Consider the following 16686-nt stretch of genomic DNA (forward strand, 5'->3'; position numbering starts at 1 on the left):
GGGACAATGACACAAAGTATCCAATGTGAAATTAATTTAATGCAATGGTCACACTTGTCTGATATACATCTTTAACATTTTTATATAAACTTTTATCAGATGATAGTCTATCTAAAATCTGCTGGTTTGAAGTCCAACAAAATGAGGGAAGATGGGCTCAGGCTCTTCACAAGTATATTAATGCACTCACACAATCTTCAGAAGACGTTGGATGTTAGGATCCCTTTACATCAAAAAAACGTTTATGTGATGGAGCACGAACTATCTATCTGCCATGGTATTATTTGTCTCAAATATCCTCCACTGGATTGACCTTGCAAATCTTGGATAACCCTAATACTTTTCCACATAGTTATTACTCATCCAAGATGTCACTTTGTCAAGAAATTCTAAAAATTGTCAGGTTGCAATACAATTATGCGGGTCCCCGGTTTACTTTTAAGAATTAAGAACGAGGGCAAGATCTACCCCTGTTGTTTCAATTGTGAAATGCACTATTACTCATGTTTTATTTGATTGTCCATTGTTTTTATATTTGCATCGTAATGTTTTTTGAAACCTTGGGAAAATAGAGTGTAGAAGATAGAATGCTGCCGACGGTGTATCCAACATGCAGTTTTTTAGGTAACTACTGGTATGGGTTGATATCTAGGAGCTTTTGAGAAATGTACATAGTTATTAACGTGAATGGAAATGCTGTGTTAAAATGAATTTTATAAACATGTATTATCTGTTTTACGGACGAATGTTTTAAAAACATATTGATTATATTCTCTTTCTTACTATCAGTGGAGGCAATAGCCACCTATGGCACTGTCGGAGAACAGGAGCGGTCAATATTGTCTTTAAGGCATACAGAAGACAAGTCTATGACCTGGGACCCTTAATCATAACTATATAGAAACAGTCTCATCCTTGATTGCAAATGATCCGAAATATGTACTATTTGAAACCTATTCAGAATACTTTCTCTACAAGCCTGTTTCGTCAAATGTGTGTGAAATAAAAGGCAGTTCCACAATATGGAATCGGTAGCGAGGAATGTCTAATGTTGAACAAAATCTCTTTGCAGAAATATCAACGGTTTCCCTTTAATGTTGGATAGCCTCCGCCCGGACAGTCTCCATTCTCCCTGTGTGTACCTCTTCTCTTTCTTACTGCGTGGAAGGGTATACCTCTCCTCTTTCCCCTTAACCTCTCTACTACCTTTTTTTTTTTAATGCCCAAGTTGATTACTTCCGCTTTTACCCTCCTATATGATTTTCCGCTAACAAGACTCTTTCACTTGCATACTTGCACTCAAGCACGCCTTTCCAAGCCAAAACCATGGACCTCTACCCTAGTGTATGTATATACCCATGGCTATACCCGCAGTCCTCTGCCCCTTCATATATACTAGTACTCTACCGGCTACCTCTACTCTTCTGTCATCCATGGGCTTCTCCATGCCCCATCTAAGTTGCACTCACCCGGTGCACGTCTCTGTTGCTCTTTTATCCATCTACTTCTATCTTACCTGCTCCACATTGCCCTGTTGCTTCGCCTCCTCACTTGCGTCCTCGTCCCCAAACCCATACTGCCACCCGTTGATTGATCACCTGTGTGCTTCTTTCCTAGTTGTCCCACAATGTTCTCTCAGTCGTTTCTCCTTGTCCCACGCGGTCCCCAGGTTGCTTTTGTCACCTACTTCCGCCTCACCTGCTTTCGCTCAGTTTGTCTTTTTAGTTACCAATTCAACTCGGATCGGTAACTAAGTGGGGGAAAAAAGCCTACAACATGTTGTGAGCGCGGATGCACGTTGTGAGCACCTACAAAATGATGTGGGTAGTGATGTCAAAGGCTTTTTTTAATATACTTTAGTCATGATACATCGCATCGAGGATGCCGGGCAGCCGGACTAAAAATAGTTCCAAAGATGTGACCTACTGGCTTTACCAATGCTTGTTTTGTGTTTTCTTCCATTTACCCATTGCTATCACTAGATGTTCAGCGCTACGTCTTTTAATCTGAAAGCTGCAGCACCTGCCAATGATGTGATATTAAATCTGATACTAGTACTCGGAGGAACCTGCATGTGAAAATGAATGTGTGACCTCATCTCTTAAATCTGCTCTGGTCAATACCCCAATTGCAAAATATTTCAGCGGCCTATCTACTACATACATTATATTGATTAGCAGTGCGAGTGAGAGCAGGTACGGAGAAGAAAGTGGAATGTCCTTACACAGGAACATATACCAAAGGGTTCTCTACATGGGAAACACAACGCTTAAATTTAACTGAGACACTAGCCCCTTTCTGTCAATACCAAATGTGAAGGTGGCCCGGTGAGGACTTACCGACTGTGTTGATAGGTTTCCTGTAAGGCAGTAGACCAAAGCTGTACTGAAATATTCCTCTAGCATGAAACAAGGGCATTGAAATGCCCATTATCTGCTGCAGCTTCTCCTGAACAGTCCGGAGAAGAGATCCTTTCGGATTTGGAACCTGCTGGAAGAGTTCATTTTCTCCAAAAGAAAACACTGGGACCAGGTGGGCTCTGTAAATCAAAAGTACATGTAATCAGATGACAAGCAAAATGTCAATGAATTAAAAGGAAAAAACACAAGAATTGGCAAAACCAAAAGATCTCACGTTCAATAAGTGAATGCCTCTACATTGGCTTTTCTTGATACATGCGTGTTGCAGGAGATCCCTCAACCCAGAACTTATACGCCTCTGTAAGACAATGTGCTGGGTGTACTATAACGGTTTGGAATTGGAGGGGCTAAGGAAGAGGATACAAGGACAACTGAACGTGCCATGATGGGTTAACTGGATCCAATAGCAAATGTGATGTAGTAATTGGTCAGAATTTAAATGAGTCACAATGAACAAACGGGGAACAGTAGAAATGCAGCTTAATGTACTAAGTAGCATAATCTAATCTGAGCAGAGGTGTGTAGATGGGTACAAAGGAAACCGGCCACCACATGGTAAGCGAGCATAAAAGATACACAGAATTTTAACTGAGAATAAAGGCATCTGATCTTCTGAATATTTATTGTAGGCTGTGATGTGCTAACTGGGTATAATGGATGGTAATCGGGGTGTGAAACCCATCCTGGAAAGTGGGACTGAACTGGTAACAGTATAGTCAAAAGTTACATAGTGTGCTAACTGGGGTTTAATGCAAACTGCTTATCACAAGTTAGTGGGCATAAAGTTAACTGATCAACACATAACGGCAATGGCACTGGTTGCACAAGGCAATGACAAGTGGTAAAGAGACATAGTCTAACCAATTTGACATCACTAGCAATGTCATGCATAGGCAGCAGGAAACTATCTACCTTGTTCACAAAATTCTAATTTAGAAAAACAACTATTAGTGACATCAGTTCCCAATTTCCTGGGAAGTCACTTCAGGATCACACTTGCCATGTCCAAAAACCATAACCTCACTCCCGGCTTCAATCCTTCAATTCTAGTCACTGGCCCTAAATATATATCCGTGAGTGTGATTTTGACGCATAGGTCAAAGAATTAGCTATTCTTCTTAATATTCAATCAGGCACTAGTACAATCATTCATTCTTTCATCCGTTCATGAATGAGTTCATCAAAGGAATGAAAGAATGAATGAATTCTTCATAAAAATATGAAAGAATGACTAATGGATAGGCTTGCTTAGTGCACCCCTTAACTTAATCGCCTCAATTCGTATATTGGGCTTGAAGGGTAGGTGCATAGAGAAATCTGGGGATGGTAGGATTTTTGACTGTTTGTCACTGTTATGTTAATGGTTTTAACATCAAACACACAAAAAGTGATAGGAAAAATGCTTGCAATAAATCTAACCACTGACAATTGCTTGGAACAGCATTCCATCATTACTCTTTTGCCCACTATGCCATCTCAGTTTGAACCCAGCTATATGTACATCAATCTTGACCGAGCTCCAATAGAACAGTCAAACCTGAACTGCCAAGTTCAGTTCTCCCTGAACCGGAACACAAGAAACTCAAGATCAGTTTCTCCCTGATTGGAGCTCATCAGCAGCTTGGTTCCAGTGGCACAGCGAACATGGGATTGACATCTGGGCATACCCAAGGCCACTTAGGGCAGTACATGAAACACACAAAAGATGATGGGAGAAATGCTTGCAATTAGTGTCACCACTCGTAATCACTCCGGCTTGAAGGAGGAGCTGGCCTGCCAGTTTCGGCTGGACTGGTCCAATTGTACAGTGTGGTCTATGTGCTTATGAGAGAGAAAGATCTATAGCAAATTCTTTTGAATCTTCAACTTGGACTACTGTGCTGTCTCTAAAAATCAAAATGGGTTCGAAAATCTTTAACCTCCAAGTGTATTATTAGGTTTTGCAAAATATGCCCTAAATATTCCAAAAAACAGTTTTGGTCTTGGTTCCTAGAAGCCATAGCTCATACACTTTTATGGGCTTTGAGATTTTCTTTTTTATAGTTCAGAGGTAATAAGTAAACAAATTAAATATCTTTGAGAAATGTAATGTAACAGCATGGTACACGCTAGTGTATAAACAAGCAAATCTCAAAAGTTAATACCTCTACTATAAGAAAGGTTGCCAGATGACTCCATGTCACCAGGGACACTATCATGAAACCTCTTTACCACCAAAGATTTGCTTTAAATGTGAGTTCATGATGCATTAACGCATGTCTGCCACAACTATAGTCTTGATGGGCTTGGGAATTTGGACACTTGTCCACATGGCTCTGGGATTTCTCCTTGGCACCCTGTTGGTTTGGCAGAGAAGTTTGATAGTTTGCTGTGGTCATTACCAATACTATTTGCTCGGGTGGGTGTGCAAGAGGACTTTGCCATCGCACTTGTACTACATGGTGTAATGGTTGTACAATGCCTGTCGGATGGGTTAGTGCTGTTTTGTGTGATACGAGTTTGTGTGATAATGTTTTTCTAGCATTTCCCAATGGGGCTGTTGGAGCAACAAACTATAAGATGAAAAATAGTTTAACATTCAAGGGACACATTTATGATGTTTGAATACATTGGTAATGCTAATGCAAATCTAAGCACTTGTTACATTTTAGAGAATATAATATTTGTATTCACAAAAGAAGGGTCTCAGAAGAGCACAATACATGGATTTGTAAAAACAATTTTGCGTCCAAGCCTTTTGCTCACTTTTCAAGATGGATCACTCATATACTATGTTTGTGCTTTCAAAAGCGTAATTAACGCCGTTTTGAAATAAGGGCAGCCCTTCAGCTGTCTTCCTCGTGCCTATGGTAAAGCTGGAATCCAATTGTTCAAGTCAGGGTACGAAAACACAATACGCCCCTCAGCCATATGTCACAACTAGAATGCATCTTCTATAGACCTCTGTGGTGCCGTCAAAGGCAGTTTACCAATACATTTTAAAGCCAAAAAAGGAAAAGGGAATAGTACATGGCGACTGCTGAGCAATACTACTTTTTCCTATCAGTCACATTATGCACCCAGACTCTAAGCAGTTCAACATACACCCAATCAGATTTAAGCAACATAAACCCTTTGGTAACTGAACAAGCTAATTTGTAAAAAGCAGAGGTAAAGTCAGTAGCAATTTATTCTGCACTGAAGGCCTTAGAGAAGAACCCGGATTATTAGCCAGGAAACCTTAACTAAGGCTATTAAATACTATCAGAGACGCTTCTGATAACATTACCTGTCATTTGGCGCAAACATTTGATCTCACTCAACGTTAGCTGTATGTTGAAAACCATCTTACAAAATAACTGCCCCAGAACTCAAAAGCCCAATATATAGAGAGAGTTTTAACAGGGGGCCACTAACACTGCCCAAATCAAGTCGATTTTCCACATGTTTAATTTTCACTAACGCTTCTTTACACTGCACGAAAACGTGGTTCCAGCTGTATTAATGGAACACTTTGCACCAGTCAAAGAAAACCAAGGAATCACTGTAGAATTTAGACAAGACAAATTGCCAGCAGAGAAGCAAACTGATCAATCAAAAGGTGAGCCAGTGAGGTTTTCAGCTGCTAAGCAATAAAACGATTCTATGGTGATAAACTAGGTTAAAAAAAAAAAAAGTACAGCGTTCACCAATGGCCACAGTGCAGCATTGAAACATCACCTTAAGTATCCAGTGATAAGAAGAATGGATCACCAATTAATTCAAAAGCTTTAACCATCATTAAGCCAACAAAATAACAAAACAACGTTAGACAGGCAACATTTAATGCAGACGAGGGGCAAATTGAGCGGTCAGCATAATCTGATCCCAAGACCCAGAGGACTCTTGAGCGATATGGAGTTGATTTCATACAAGAGTCCTAATGCTCACTCTGTATTCTCGTTACAACATATCCTCTGCTGCACAAATTATACCAATATTATAGTCTTCAGGGCCCAAGCGCAAACATCTCAAACAAATCTGAAAAGTAAAAGTGCACACAGTTCCCACCATCTCCAGGAGGGGGCAGTCTTTGACAGGACCAGTTTTGGCTCAGCTCTCCCACGGAGGGAAGGTTAAACCTTGGGAAGTTCTTCAAGGGAGCACTGAGTGTCGCCAGCTCCAAAATAGGTGGGTGCTGTAGCGTGGCGGGGTTCAGGTAAAGTTAGGCCGCAGCAGCGCTTGGACAGAACACACGAGAAAAGAACTTTCACACTCGGTGCTGGAAGATCCCGAGCAGTCTCCGGCCGCGACCCGAGGGGTGTGTGGATGCATGGAAACAGCAACATTGTAGTAGAGGGCCCGGGTGGCTCTCTACATCTCTCCTTTCTTTCGGTTCCGGACATCAAGTCCTCCCAGTTCATGGAGACGTATATACAAAGTCTTTCAGTCTCTGACTTGGCAAAGGATTCGGCCGGAGACCATACTTCTGGCTCTGGGAACTGGGACCGGCCAGGGCACTGGACAAAACACTCTCGGACGACTCTGTTGCTGTGCTTTGATGAGTCGACCTGGCAGAGTCGGCACCACCTTGGCTGATTTGCCGGGGTGTCTCCGGTGGTGGGTGGTGGAGGTTCTTATGCCCTTCGGTCTTTGCTGGCCTTCCGGTTTGTTGTTTCCCTCCTTGCTTGGACCTCTTCATCGTCCCGCTCCACGGGCACCCTTGTCGGGTCCGACGGGATACTGTCTCGTGGGGCCCACTTGAACAGTAGGTGAGCCGGAGCACACTTGGTTGTGCTGTGAGGGGTCTGTCGATACGCACCAAGGTATTGGTGATGAGCTGTTTCGTCGTCTTCTCCCCCATTCACGGCGATGCGCAGCGCTCGGTTGAGTTTCCTCATCAGACGTTCCACTTCCCCATTTGCTTGTGGCCATAGCAGGGTGATCTTCCGGTGTCGAACCGAACCTCTTCCTGCAGTCCCATCATCACAAAAGTCTTGTCCAGGACCCTCTTCACCTGGAGAAATGCTGTTGACGACACTACTTCGACAATGGGGAACTTCGAGAATGAGTCAACCAAGACCAGCATGTGACGTCCATCTGGGAAGTTCCGAAAGTCCAGGCTGATGTGTGTCCAGGGAGTCCTGCTCGGTTCTTCCGTGATCATGGGTGCAGGCACTGGATCCCCTACGGTGATCGTACAGGCGTGGCACTGTCTCGCCATTTCCTCCACCATGGAGTCCATCGCTGGGGACCAGACCTTGTCCCGCAACCAGGCCTTTGTCCTCGCCATTCCTTGATGGCCAACGTGTGCCAACGTGAGGATCCGTTTCTGCAAACTCTCTGGTACCACTATCAGGTGTCCTCTTAACACAACTCCTAGTACCCCCGCACTGAGTTCATGGCAGACTTGCAAGAGCTGGTGTCAGGCATGGCTGACTTTGGGCCAGAGGACGCGTGCCCCATACATGAAGCGGGCCCATCCATTGCTCTCCAGCACTTCTCTAACTCGCGACAGAGCGTGGTCTTCCAGGGTGGCCCGGCTAATTTCTTCTAGCGTCATGGCTGTGGGACATGCCCCTTGCGACACCATGTTGACGAAGGCTTCGGTGTTGCAGGAATCTGCCGACAAGTCCCGTGGCAAAGTTGACTCTGGGTGACGAAACAGATAGTCGGCTGGGTTGTGGGCCCCTGGATGATAGATTACCTTGAAATTGTACTACTAACTGCACTGCCCACCGTTCGATCCTCGGGGGCGCCAGCCGTGATGAGCCTGCAAACAGTAGGAGTAGCAGTTTGTGGTCAGTCACAACGTGGAACCCCTGGCCGCACAGATACAGATGGAAATGTTGGCACGCCCATTTGAGAGCCAGCACCACTATTTCAATTTGAGCGTACCTGGTCTCCGTGTCAGTGAGGGCCTTGCTGGCATAAGCGACTGGTTTCCAGACCTTCGGGCAGTGTTCCTGAAGGAGGACCGCTCCTAGGCCCACTGGGCTGGCGTCGACGACCAGCTCTATGCGTCGCGTTGGATGGAAGTAGGCCATCACCGTCTGGTTTAGCAGTCCTGCTTTGATGTCCTGGAACGCTTTGTTGGCCGCCGTTGTCCGCTCCATTTGTGATCATGGCGTGTGAGGACCCGGAGTGGCTCCGACATGGCCGCGAGGTTGGGAATGAAACGCCCACAATAAGTGGCCATGCCAAGGAAACTCCTCACTTCGGTGGAGTTTCTTGGCGTGCTGGCTGCGCGGATGGCCTCGGCCTTCTTAGGGTCCACTAGGAGCCCCTCTCGGGTGAACGTATATCCGAAGAAGTCGACTGTCTCCTGATAAAACAAGTACTTGGACTTGTGCAGAGTCAAACCACAGTCTGCTAGCCTCTACATAGTGGCTCGTAGGTGATTGCGGTGTTCCTCCAGCGTGTTTGAGAATACTAGTATATCATCACTAAAGTTGATCACACCTTGCAGCCCCGACAGTGCTTCTCTGATGGCATTTTGGAAGACGTTGGCGGCTGACGACACTCCAAAGCTGAGCCTCTTGTATCTTCGGAGGCCAACGTGTGTCGAGAAGGTGTTGATATACCTGCTCTCGGGCTCCAGTTCCAGCTGATGGCAGCCAGCATTCAGGTCTAGCTTGGAGAACCATTTGGCCCCGTTTAGGTCCGCCACAATGTCATCCATTGTGGGGGTGATGTGACGTTCTCTCTTTACAGCGGTATTTTGCAGCCTCATGTCGACGCAGAGGCTCCAGGTTGCTTGGTTTTGGGTGCCATGCCCAGCGGGGACACCCATGGGGTTGGGCCAGAGACCTTTTCGATCAAGTCTAGATCTTCGAGCTTTTTCAGCTCTTCCTCCACTTGCAGGCGAAGGTTGAACGGCACCCGCCGGTGCTGGAGGGCCACTGGTCGTACCGAGCGGTCAATGTGGAGCTTGAACTTCTTGCTCTTGAGCTTTCCCAGTCCTTTAAAGAGAGCCGGGAATTCCTTCAGCGTTGCTTCAGCATGGGAGTCATGGAGCTGGTTGGCGAAGAAGACAAGTCCTAGGTCATCAGCCATGTGGCAGCTGAGCAGAGTCCCCTTTCTTCCTTCGGTGATGTGGAACCTCGCCTCGTGGAGTAGTTTCCACTCGCGACTGTGGCCTGAATGACTCCACGGAGAGGAAGCGGGTCAGTCCCTCCATATGTGTAGATTCGGGCCGTGGAAGGTGCACATGGGGGTCCAGGTGACAGGCGGTCATACTGCTCAGAGTCCATCACATTGACAGACGTACCGGTGTCAATGAGGGCTTGTACATCGGTGCCTTCAACTGAGACGGAGCACATGGGAGGTGGCCTTGGACGACTGTCCATTCTGCTGATGTGCGACACCACAAACACTTACTCGTCCTCATCTTCATACGTCGGGCGTCATTCCTGTGGCTGGTCCTCCGCTGTCGATGGCAGGTCGTCGAGAGAGAGATCTGGCGAACACGGGCATGCTTCTGGGCCTTGACGACGTTTGTCTAACCCGCCCACCACGGCATACTTTGGCATAGTGATTCAGCTTGCCACAGCGGGAGCATGTCTTCCCCTTCGACCCGCAGATGGCCGTAGCGGGGTGATCTTCACCACAGTATTCACACGGTCCACCTGGTGGTGGCCTGGGCGCTTGGTGAGCTGTGGTGGGGCGTCTCTGGATTGCTTCCGCCCTCGGTTTCTTGATCGGTGGGTGCCTAGGCACATGTGAGACAGCAACAGGTGTGTGCAGGGCGGCTTCCATTTCTTCCACTCTGACGTCCGACAGCTCGTGGAAGCGGGCCAGGACCAGGATCTCATCCAGTGAGATTCCTGGTTGACGAAGGATCAACTTCCGCAGGAGCTTGGAGTGGCAACCCAGGATGATCTGGTCTTGTATCTCCTCCCGTTGGTCGGGGAATGGGAACGTGCTGGCCAGCCGGCGTAGCCGTGCATAGAACATGTCGACAAACTCCGAGTCCATCTGCCACGCCCACTTGAACTTGAACTTCTCAAAGTCGGGGTTGAGTTAGGGGTCAAAGTGCCTGTTGAGCGCGGCGACCGCCACCTCGTAGTCGTCGTCATACCCAGTGTTAGGGAGCGTCTGGAAGAGGTCATAGATTTCCGCGCCCCCATAGCAGATGAGAAGTGACCATTTGACGGTGCCATTAGTTTCCCTTGTCCCCTTGAAGTAGTGGTTGAGCCTTCTGACCCACCCTTTCCATCTTGGCGCAGGGTCTGAGGCTTCACTGAAGGGGGCAGAGGTGCGACCGCCGTGTGGCTGTGCCCTGGGGGAGGTGCATTGGCACCCCCATGTAGATTATTTGTTCCATCCTGCTGGGCAGCAGTGCCAGCTGTCAACTGGTTGCTCATGGTGGCCGTGCGCTGGAGCACCGGCGCGAGGGTGTGGCCTGGATGTCGAAAATCGGTGGCTGGGCGTGTGTGCCGGCGCAGGACCACGTGCCACCAACTGCCTCGTGGCTACACGTGCGCGCAGGAGGTAATGCACCCTTGGCGCTTCCCCGTGGGATGAGAGAAAACGTGGGTGTGGCAGGCTGCTGTGTGCCCTTCTCTATTCCTTTCACCCCTTCTTATTTTTCGTTTTGTTCTATTGTTCCTTTTTTTCAGTCTTTGTTCTTGTTACCTTCCCTCACACCCAGCTGTCTCCAGGGGGCGTAAGCATGCCTTCGGTATCCCAGAAGAAACCAGCTGAGTCCTCCTGTGCCACCACTTGACGCAGGTATGACCTGCTGTGCAGTCGGTGGGGAGGGAAAAAGTTTGCTTGGGCACGTGCTGGGCCGAAGCAGACTGGGCAGCCCATCCCGGAGCCTCGCCGAAGAGCAGATGGGGGGGGGGGGGGGGAACGACTTCAGGCCTGCGGGCCTTGACGCGGCACCAGAGCTGCCGGGGGGCAGGAGCGGAGACGTCCACAAGGTGAGCGCCATGCAGGCGGGGCAGCAGGCACTTACCCCACGGTGAGCACAGCTCCAGCGAGCGCCGCCGGCTGAACGCGCTCCCGATGGCCAGGGAGACACGTGGGCGGGCAGAAGCTGATCTGCGCTGGCAGCGGCGCAGGCGGTGCAGCTGCAGAGGCCGGGGGCGTCAGGCTCCAGGAGGCAGCAGGCGTCCGTCGGAGCGGAGCGATGCGGGTGGGCTCCGCGAGCTCCCTGCAGAGCGCCAAGAGAGGGAGTAGGGCAATGCGGGTGGGCTCTGCACGCTCCCATTATGAACCACGCAGGTAGGCGGGCACGCGTGGGGTGCGACCGGCCTCGTCGCCAATGTAGCATGGCAGGGTCCAGGTAAAGTTAGGCCGTAGCAGTGCTTGGACAGAACACATGAGACAGGTACTTTCACACTCGTGGCCGGAAGACCCCAAGCGGTCTCCGGCCGTTTATTTATCCCCACGGGTCTAGCCCACCCGAGGGGTGTGTAGATGCATGGAAACAGCAACATTGTAGTAGAGGGCCCGGATGGCTCTACAGGCACTAGCCCTTATTTCCATATGAAGGTCAGAGGGTGTGATATTTGTAAGTAAAAAAAGAAGTGGAAAACACTAGGTTTGAGGACAATGAGTCCAGGATGTCTGGAGCATCATGGATACACATTCACAAAGCTTCTAGATGGTACAAAACGAGGGACAAAATCTCTCAAATGTAAAAATACTAACAGCTTGATTCAAGCAGATGGCATCTGCTGTAGCACCTAAACATCTTCGAACCTGGTTCATAGTGTAAATTCTTTTTTCAGTTTTTGCCCTAAAAATACTTAGAACGCTGGCTGCCTGAGAAAGGCACTAAATCCTTGTGAGTGAGGAGCAGCATTAGTCAGTACTGTTCGGGATTGTGATAGAGTTTGCTTTGCACTGATTAATTAAGGACAGGGCTGTGGGCCCTGTAGTATGAAAAATAGGTTTTAAAACCTGCATTTTAGAAGCTAGTAAGTGGGTCAAAAGCAACTGGCCGAAACTGAATTGAAGATGATAAAAACAGAATGATGTTTGGAGGCAGTACAGAAATATTGCCTCCAATACTGGCCACAGGACTCCCGAATCTGGCATTGCAAATGGTAAACCGGAAGAACTCCTTCGGACTAGACATCTTTATACCAGACTCTACAAATACAGGCAGTTTCCAATAACAGTTTTTCAAAAATGAAAATGTCGTCTGGGGTGGCGGGGGAAGTTACTGCAGTAGGTAGTCCTGTGTCTACTGCGACCCAGAAAAGGAAGAAGGAAAGAACACAAGGGGGAAAAAAGAAAAGAAATAAAACAATGGAAAGTTGGTAAAAATGTGAAGAAGGCTAGGAACATTGATAAGAGGAAAAAAAGGCCACACCACTAATTGAGGAAGGGGAAAATGAGGGAGCGGGAGTAAGGTGGTGTTAGTCAAAATGGACGCCCTCTTAAAAAAAATGGAGGGAAGAACAAGCTGGGATGGGGGCTTCTTTCTAAATGAAATAATAACATTAAAAAAATTAGACTGAGGTGAAAGCCAAATTAAGAGTTTAATGAGATATCTACCATTAAGCCCGATTCCAGTTCCTATACTGCAATCAAACAGATTACTTGGCCCACATTATGTGATCAAACACACAAAAGGTTGTTTGCAATAAATCTAATCTCTGCCGATTGCTCAGTCTAGTATTCCAACCCATCATTCTTTTCTACACCATGCCACATCAGTTTGGATCCAGCCATATGCAAATCAGTCCTTCCCATTCTACAATAGGAAGAGTTCAGCCGAACTGCAAGACCATCCCAGACCCGGAACACAAGCAACTGAATACGGTTTTCCAACTGGAGGAAGACCAAGACTGATTTGCATATGGCTGGGAATAATCTCAGGTGGCATGGAGGGAAAAAACAATGGGCTGAATGCTACCATGAGTGATTACCAGTGGTTAGACAAATAACAAGCATTCCTCCCATCACCATTTGTAAGTTTCATGCAATATCCCAAGTGGCCACGGGTATGCCAAGAGGTTGGTGCCATGCTCCCTCTGCCGCTGGAACCAAGCTACACCTGGCGGACAGCCCCAATAAGGGCAAAACAAGTCATGGGTCGCTTGTGTTCTGGTTCAGGGAGGACCTGGCTTGGCAGCATGGGCAGGATTGTTACCAGACCAAGCTTGGTTTGCATAAAGATGGATCCAATCTGAGGTGGCATGGGGAGCAAAAGAACAAAGGGTTGGAATGCTACCCGAGCGATTACCAGTGGTTAGACAAATTGCAAACATTTCTCGCATCTCTTTCTGGGTGTTCCACGTTAAAGAATACCATGCAACACAATCTAGCCCTACAAGGTCAGAGTTCTATAAGCTGGGGGGGGGCAATCTGTGTACCTGTGAGAGTACCCCAAAGAAAACAACACTGAATCCAGGTAAGTAAACAAACTAAAAACATGTGGATAACATATGGAAAACTATTGTCAGAAGTCAATATGTTTAACGTACTGAAAAGACTAATGAAGGAAATAAGACCATTATGTAAATATTAAGGGTACTATATTATCAAATGTACAAATATTAGAATAAGAGGTTATTGCATAACACTAGAAATAAATAAAGATTAAACAGTTAGGTAAATGTTCTACAATCTGGTAAGGTAAATATTATTAAAATAGGAAACTGTGCATCACAAGGTGCCAAACAATCCTCCTTCGTGTAGTTCAACAATGAATGATCTACAAACATTCTTTTGATTTCTAGGATTATAAACATTTGTTTTTTATGTATGCTGCTATAGAACAAGAAAACGCAACCATGATTCAAATCTCTTCTAGGTCTGGTCTGGAAAGTTCATACAGGGTAAAAACAATAATTCACCAAATACCCGCTGACTGTTCTATTCGAACATTTGATATTGTAACAAATCAATATAACAGATTGCAGATGTGCAGGATGGGAGATTGATATAACATTGCTGGATAAAGCAACAAAGTATCTAGATACACATAGTGAGAAACTAGCAGTTTAACATACCCACGTTTTAAAGCCACTTTAATAAATCCCTTTCTCTTCAGGATGTTCAGGGTTAAATTCCCAGGATGTGCATCCAAAGCCTCTTCTGCTCCTCCAATCACAATTACTGCAGCATTTCCACCTTTCTCATTGTCCAGCACATGAGTCACACTTTTCTTTGAAGCAGACACCAAACCTTCAGATAATATAAAATATAGTTATCAAAATACCCAATGACCGCATGAAGCATAAACGCAACCTTTCCCCAATGAACACCTGATGTTCACTTGATTAACTTGAATTGCTCACATTCATCTACATTCTGTAAAATATAAGTCAGTTTAATTTAGTTTACCTTAATTAAACTACATAAATGGAAAAACCAACCACTCCGGCAATAAATATATGAGCAAGAACCTTTTACCATAAACTGTACTTGTTGAGAAACACTGCTGATCTGGGGACAATACAATATAAAAAAATACATTTAAAAGAGAAATGGAAAAAACATGCTCACAAAATCTAAAGCCCAAAATTAATTACAAAGTTATGTAGTCCTGTTGAATTTAAATAGGGTTTTAACTTGTAAGCAAGATCATGCATCAGTTTCAGACTGTTTTGTCCAGTTTTAAAAAATGAGCAGTTAAAAATGCAATGCAAATTATTTTATTTTTGTGGATTTTAAAAGATCTTCTCGTCCATTCCTTGCACCACTGTTTATCAGATTTCTTCATGAGTTCTTTCAAGTAGTTATGCTCTTTAATTTCCACCAACATTATTTACTACTTCCAGTGACACGACTTGGAAACCCATTAGAAGTGAAGGCAGTTAAAGCAAAATGTTATTGTGCCAACAACTATCTCCCAAGCAACATCTTCATATACTATGTATTGCTAATGCAAACTGGAGTCAGGTCCTCCCCTACCTTCAAAGTCAATGCCGAGCCACTGCACATCTTGAAACAAATTATTGATGATCCCGTTTTGTTGAGACTGCACAAATGTTTTGAAAACGTAACGTTTGTACTGTGAAGCTTCCAATTTTCATTCATTAGCTCAAGAAGGTGACAGGTGTATCGCCCAAAATGAGGACGCCATCACCGTCTGATCATCGCTTGTGTTTAGACTCTAGGCCTCCTTTCAGATGTTCCTTGGACTCTTCCATCATATCTGCAAGGCATTCCTCCGGAGTCTTTTAATGACAGAATTTGCAGAATGGAGCCACACATCTCCATTGAATTAAAAATATATTTATCTCTATGAATCGGCAAGGCCAAGCCCTTCACTCATGTCAGCGCTGAAGTACTTTTCTTGTGCTCACCATGGAGGTGACCTAAACACAAGGATGGGAAACCTCCAGTAGCCTAGTTCTAGCTCCTCTTCAAGTATTTGATTTAAGTAGGAACGGGGACCCTGGAGGAATATCCGCACAAAGAGAAAGAAATGTTGTCTAGATTTAAAGGGAGAGGTTATACAGAGGCAGTACTGGATGAGGCAGTAAGTAGAGAGGCTAAAAGACAAAGGGGATGACATCATTTTCAGATCCAACAGGAAGAGAAACTGCAATAAGACCGAGACTAAGTGTAGATTCATTATTGATTTTCACAGACATCAAGCACACCTTAGGACGATACTGGGGAAACGCTAGCATCCATTGAGAAGCGTTCCAGGCATCTGCTCATCAATCTCTAGAAGACCATTGATTACGTTTAGGAAAGCCCACTCCTAATGACAGATACTTTAGTGAGGAGTGATATTGTGATAGAAAAGAAAGACAAAAGGTGATTAAAACCAAGGGAAGGTTCCTATAAATGCAAGGCATATAGGCATGGGGTCAACACAGAGGAATTTATTACCCCATACAATGAAGCAATGAAAATTAATAAACTTATCACAAGCAAAAGTGAAGTGGTAGTGTATATGCTGAAATGTCCTTGTTCTAAGATCTACAGGGAGTACCAGCTTAAAGGTTCACAAAAGAATCCTCCAATATCGTAGGGCAATAAAAAACAAGGATAGCAGTTTTCCGATTTCTAGACACTTTCATGAGACTCATGGTGAGACAGCAGAGCTACTCGAATACAGTGTGATATGCAGTGTCCCTATCAGCTGAAGAGAGGGGATTACCATTATAAAACAACTCCATTAACTTGAATCTAATTATATTTTAATGATGGATACCAAGGAACCGAGAGGGTGACTCATTAAGAAGAAATGTATATACATTTATTATTTCTGTATCAGCCAGATTTGTCTAGCTAGCCTGTATTCATTTTTGGTTGTGGGCTTTTAATTGGTTTTAATCTATGTTATAACACTAATAATTTCCCTTGCATACTTTAAGGTCAACATATGATG

The 16686-nt window shown here is 45.5% G+C and overlaps 1 protein-coding gene across 1 annotated transcript in view; it reads right to left on the reverse strand.

Annotated features, from left to right (window-relative positions):
* Positions 1-16686, reverse strand: part of LOC144791308 (2-acylglycerol O-acyltransferase 1-like) — a 143595-nt gene that overhangs the window by 10513 nt on the left and 116396 nt on the right. Inside the window, exons 4-5 of the mRNA XM_078665974.1 lie at positions 14351-14525; positions 2340-2539 (exon numbers count right to left, since the gene is read on the reverse strand). Coding sequence (XP_078522100.1) covers positions 2340-2539; positions 14351-14525 — 375 coding nt within the window. The remainder of the gene's footprint in view (positions 1-2339; positions 2540-14350; positions 14526-16686) is intronic.

Source organism: Lissotriton helveticus, chromosome 11 (assembly GCF_964261635.1).
Source record: "Lissotriton helveticus chromosome 11, aLisHel1.1, whole genome shotgun sequence".
NCBI lineage: Eukaryota > Metazoa > Chordata > Amphibia > Caudata > Salamandridae > Lissotriton > Lissotriton helveticus.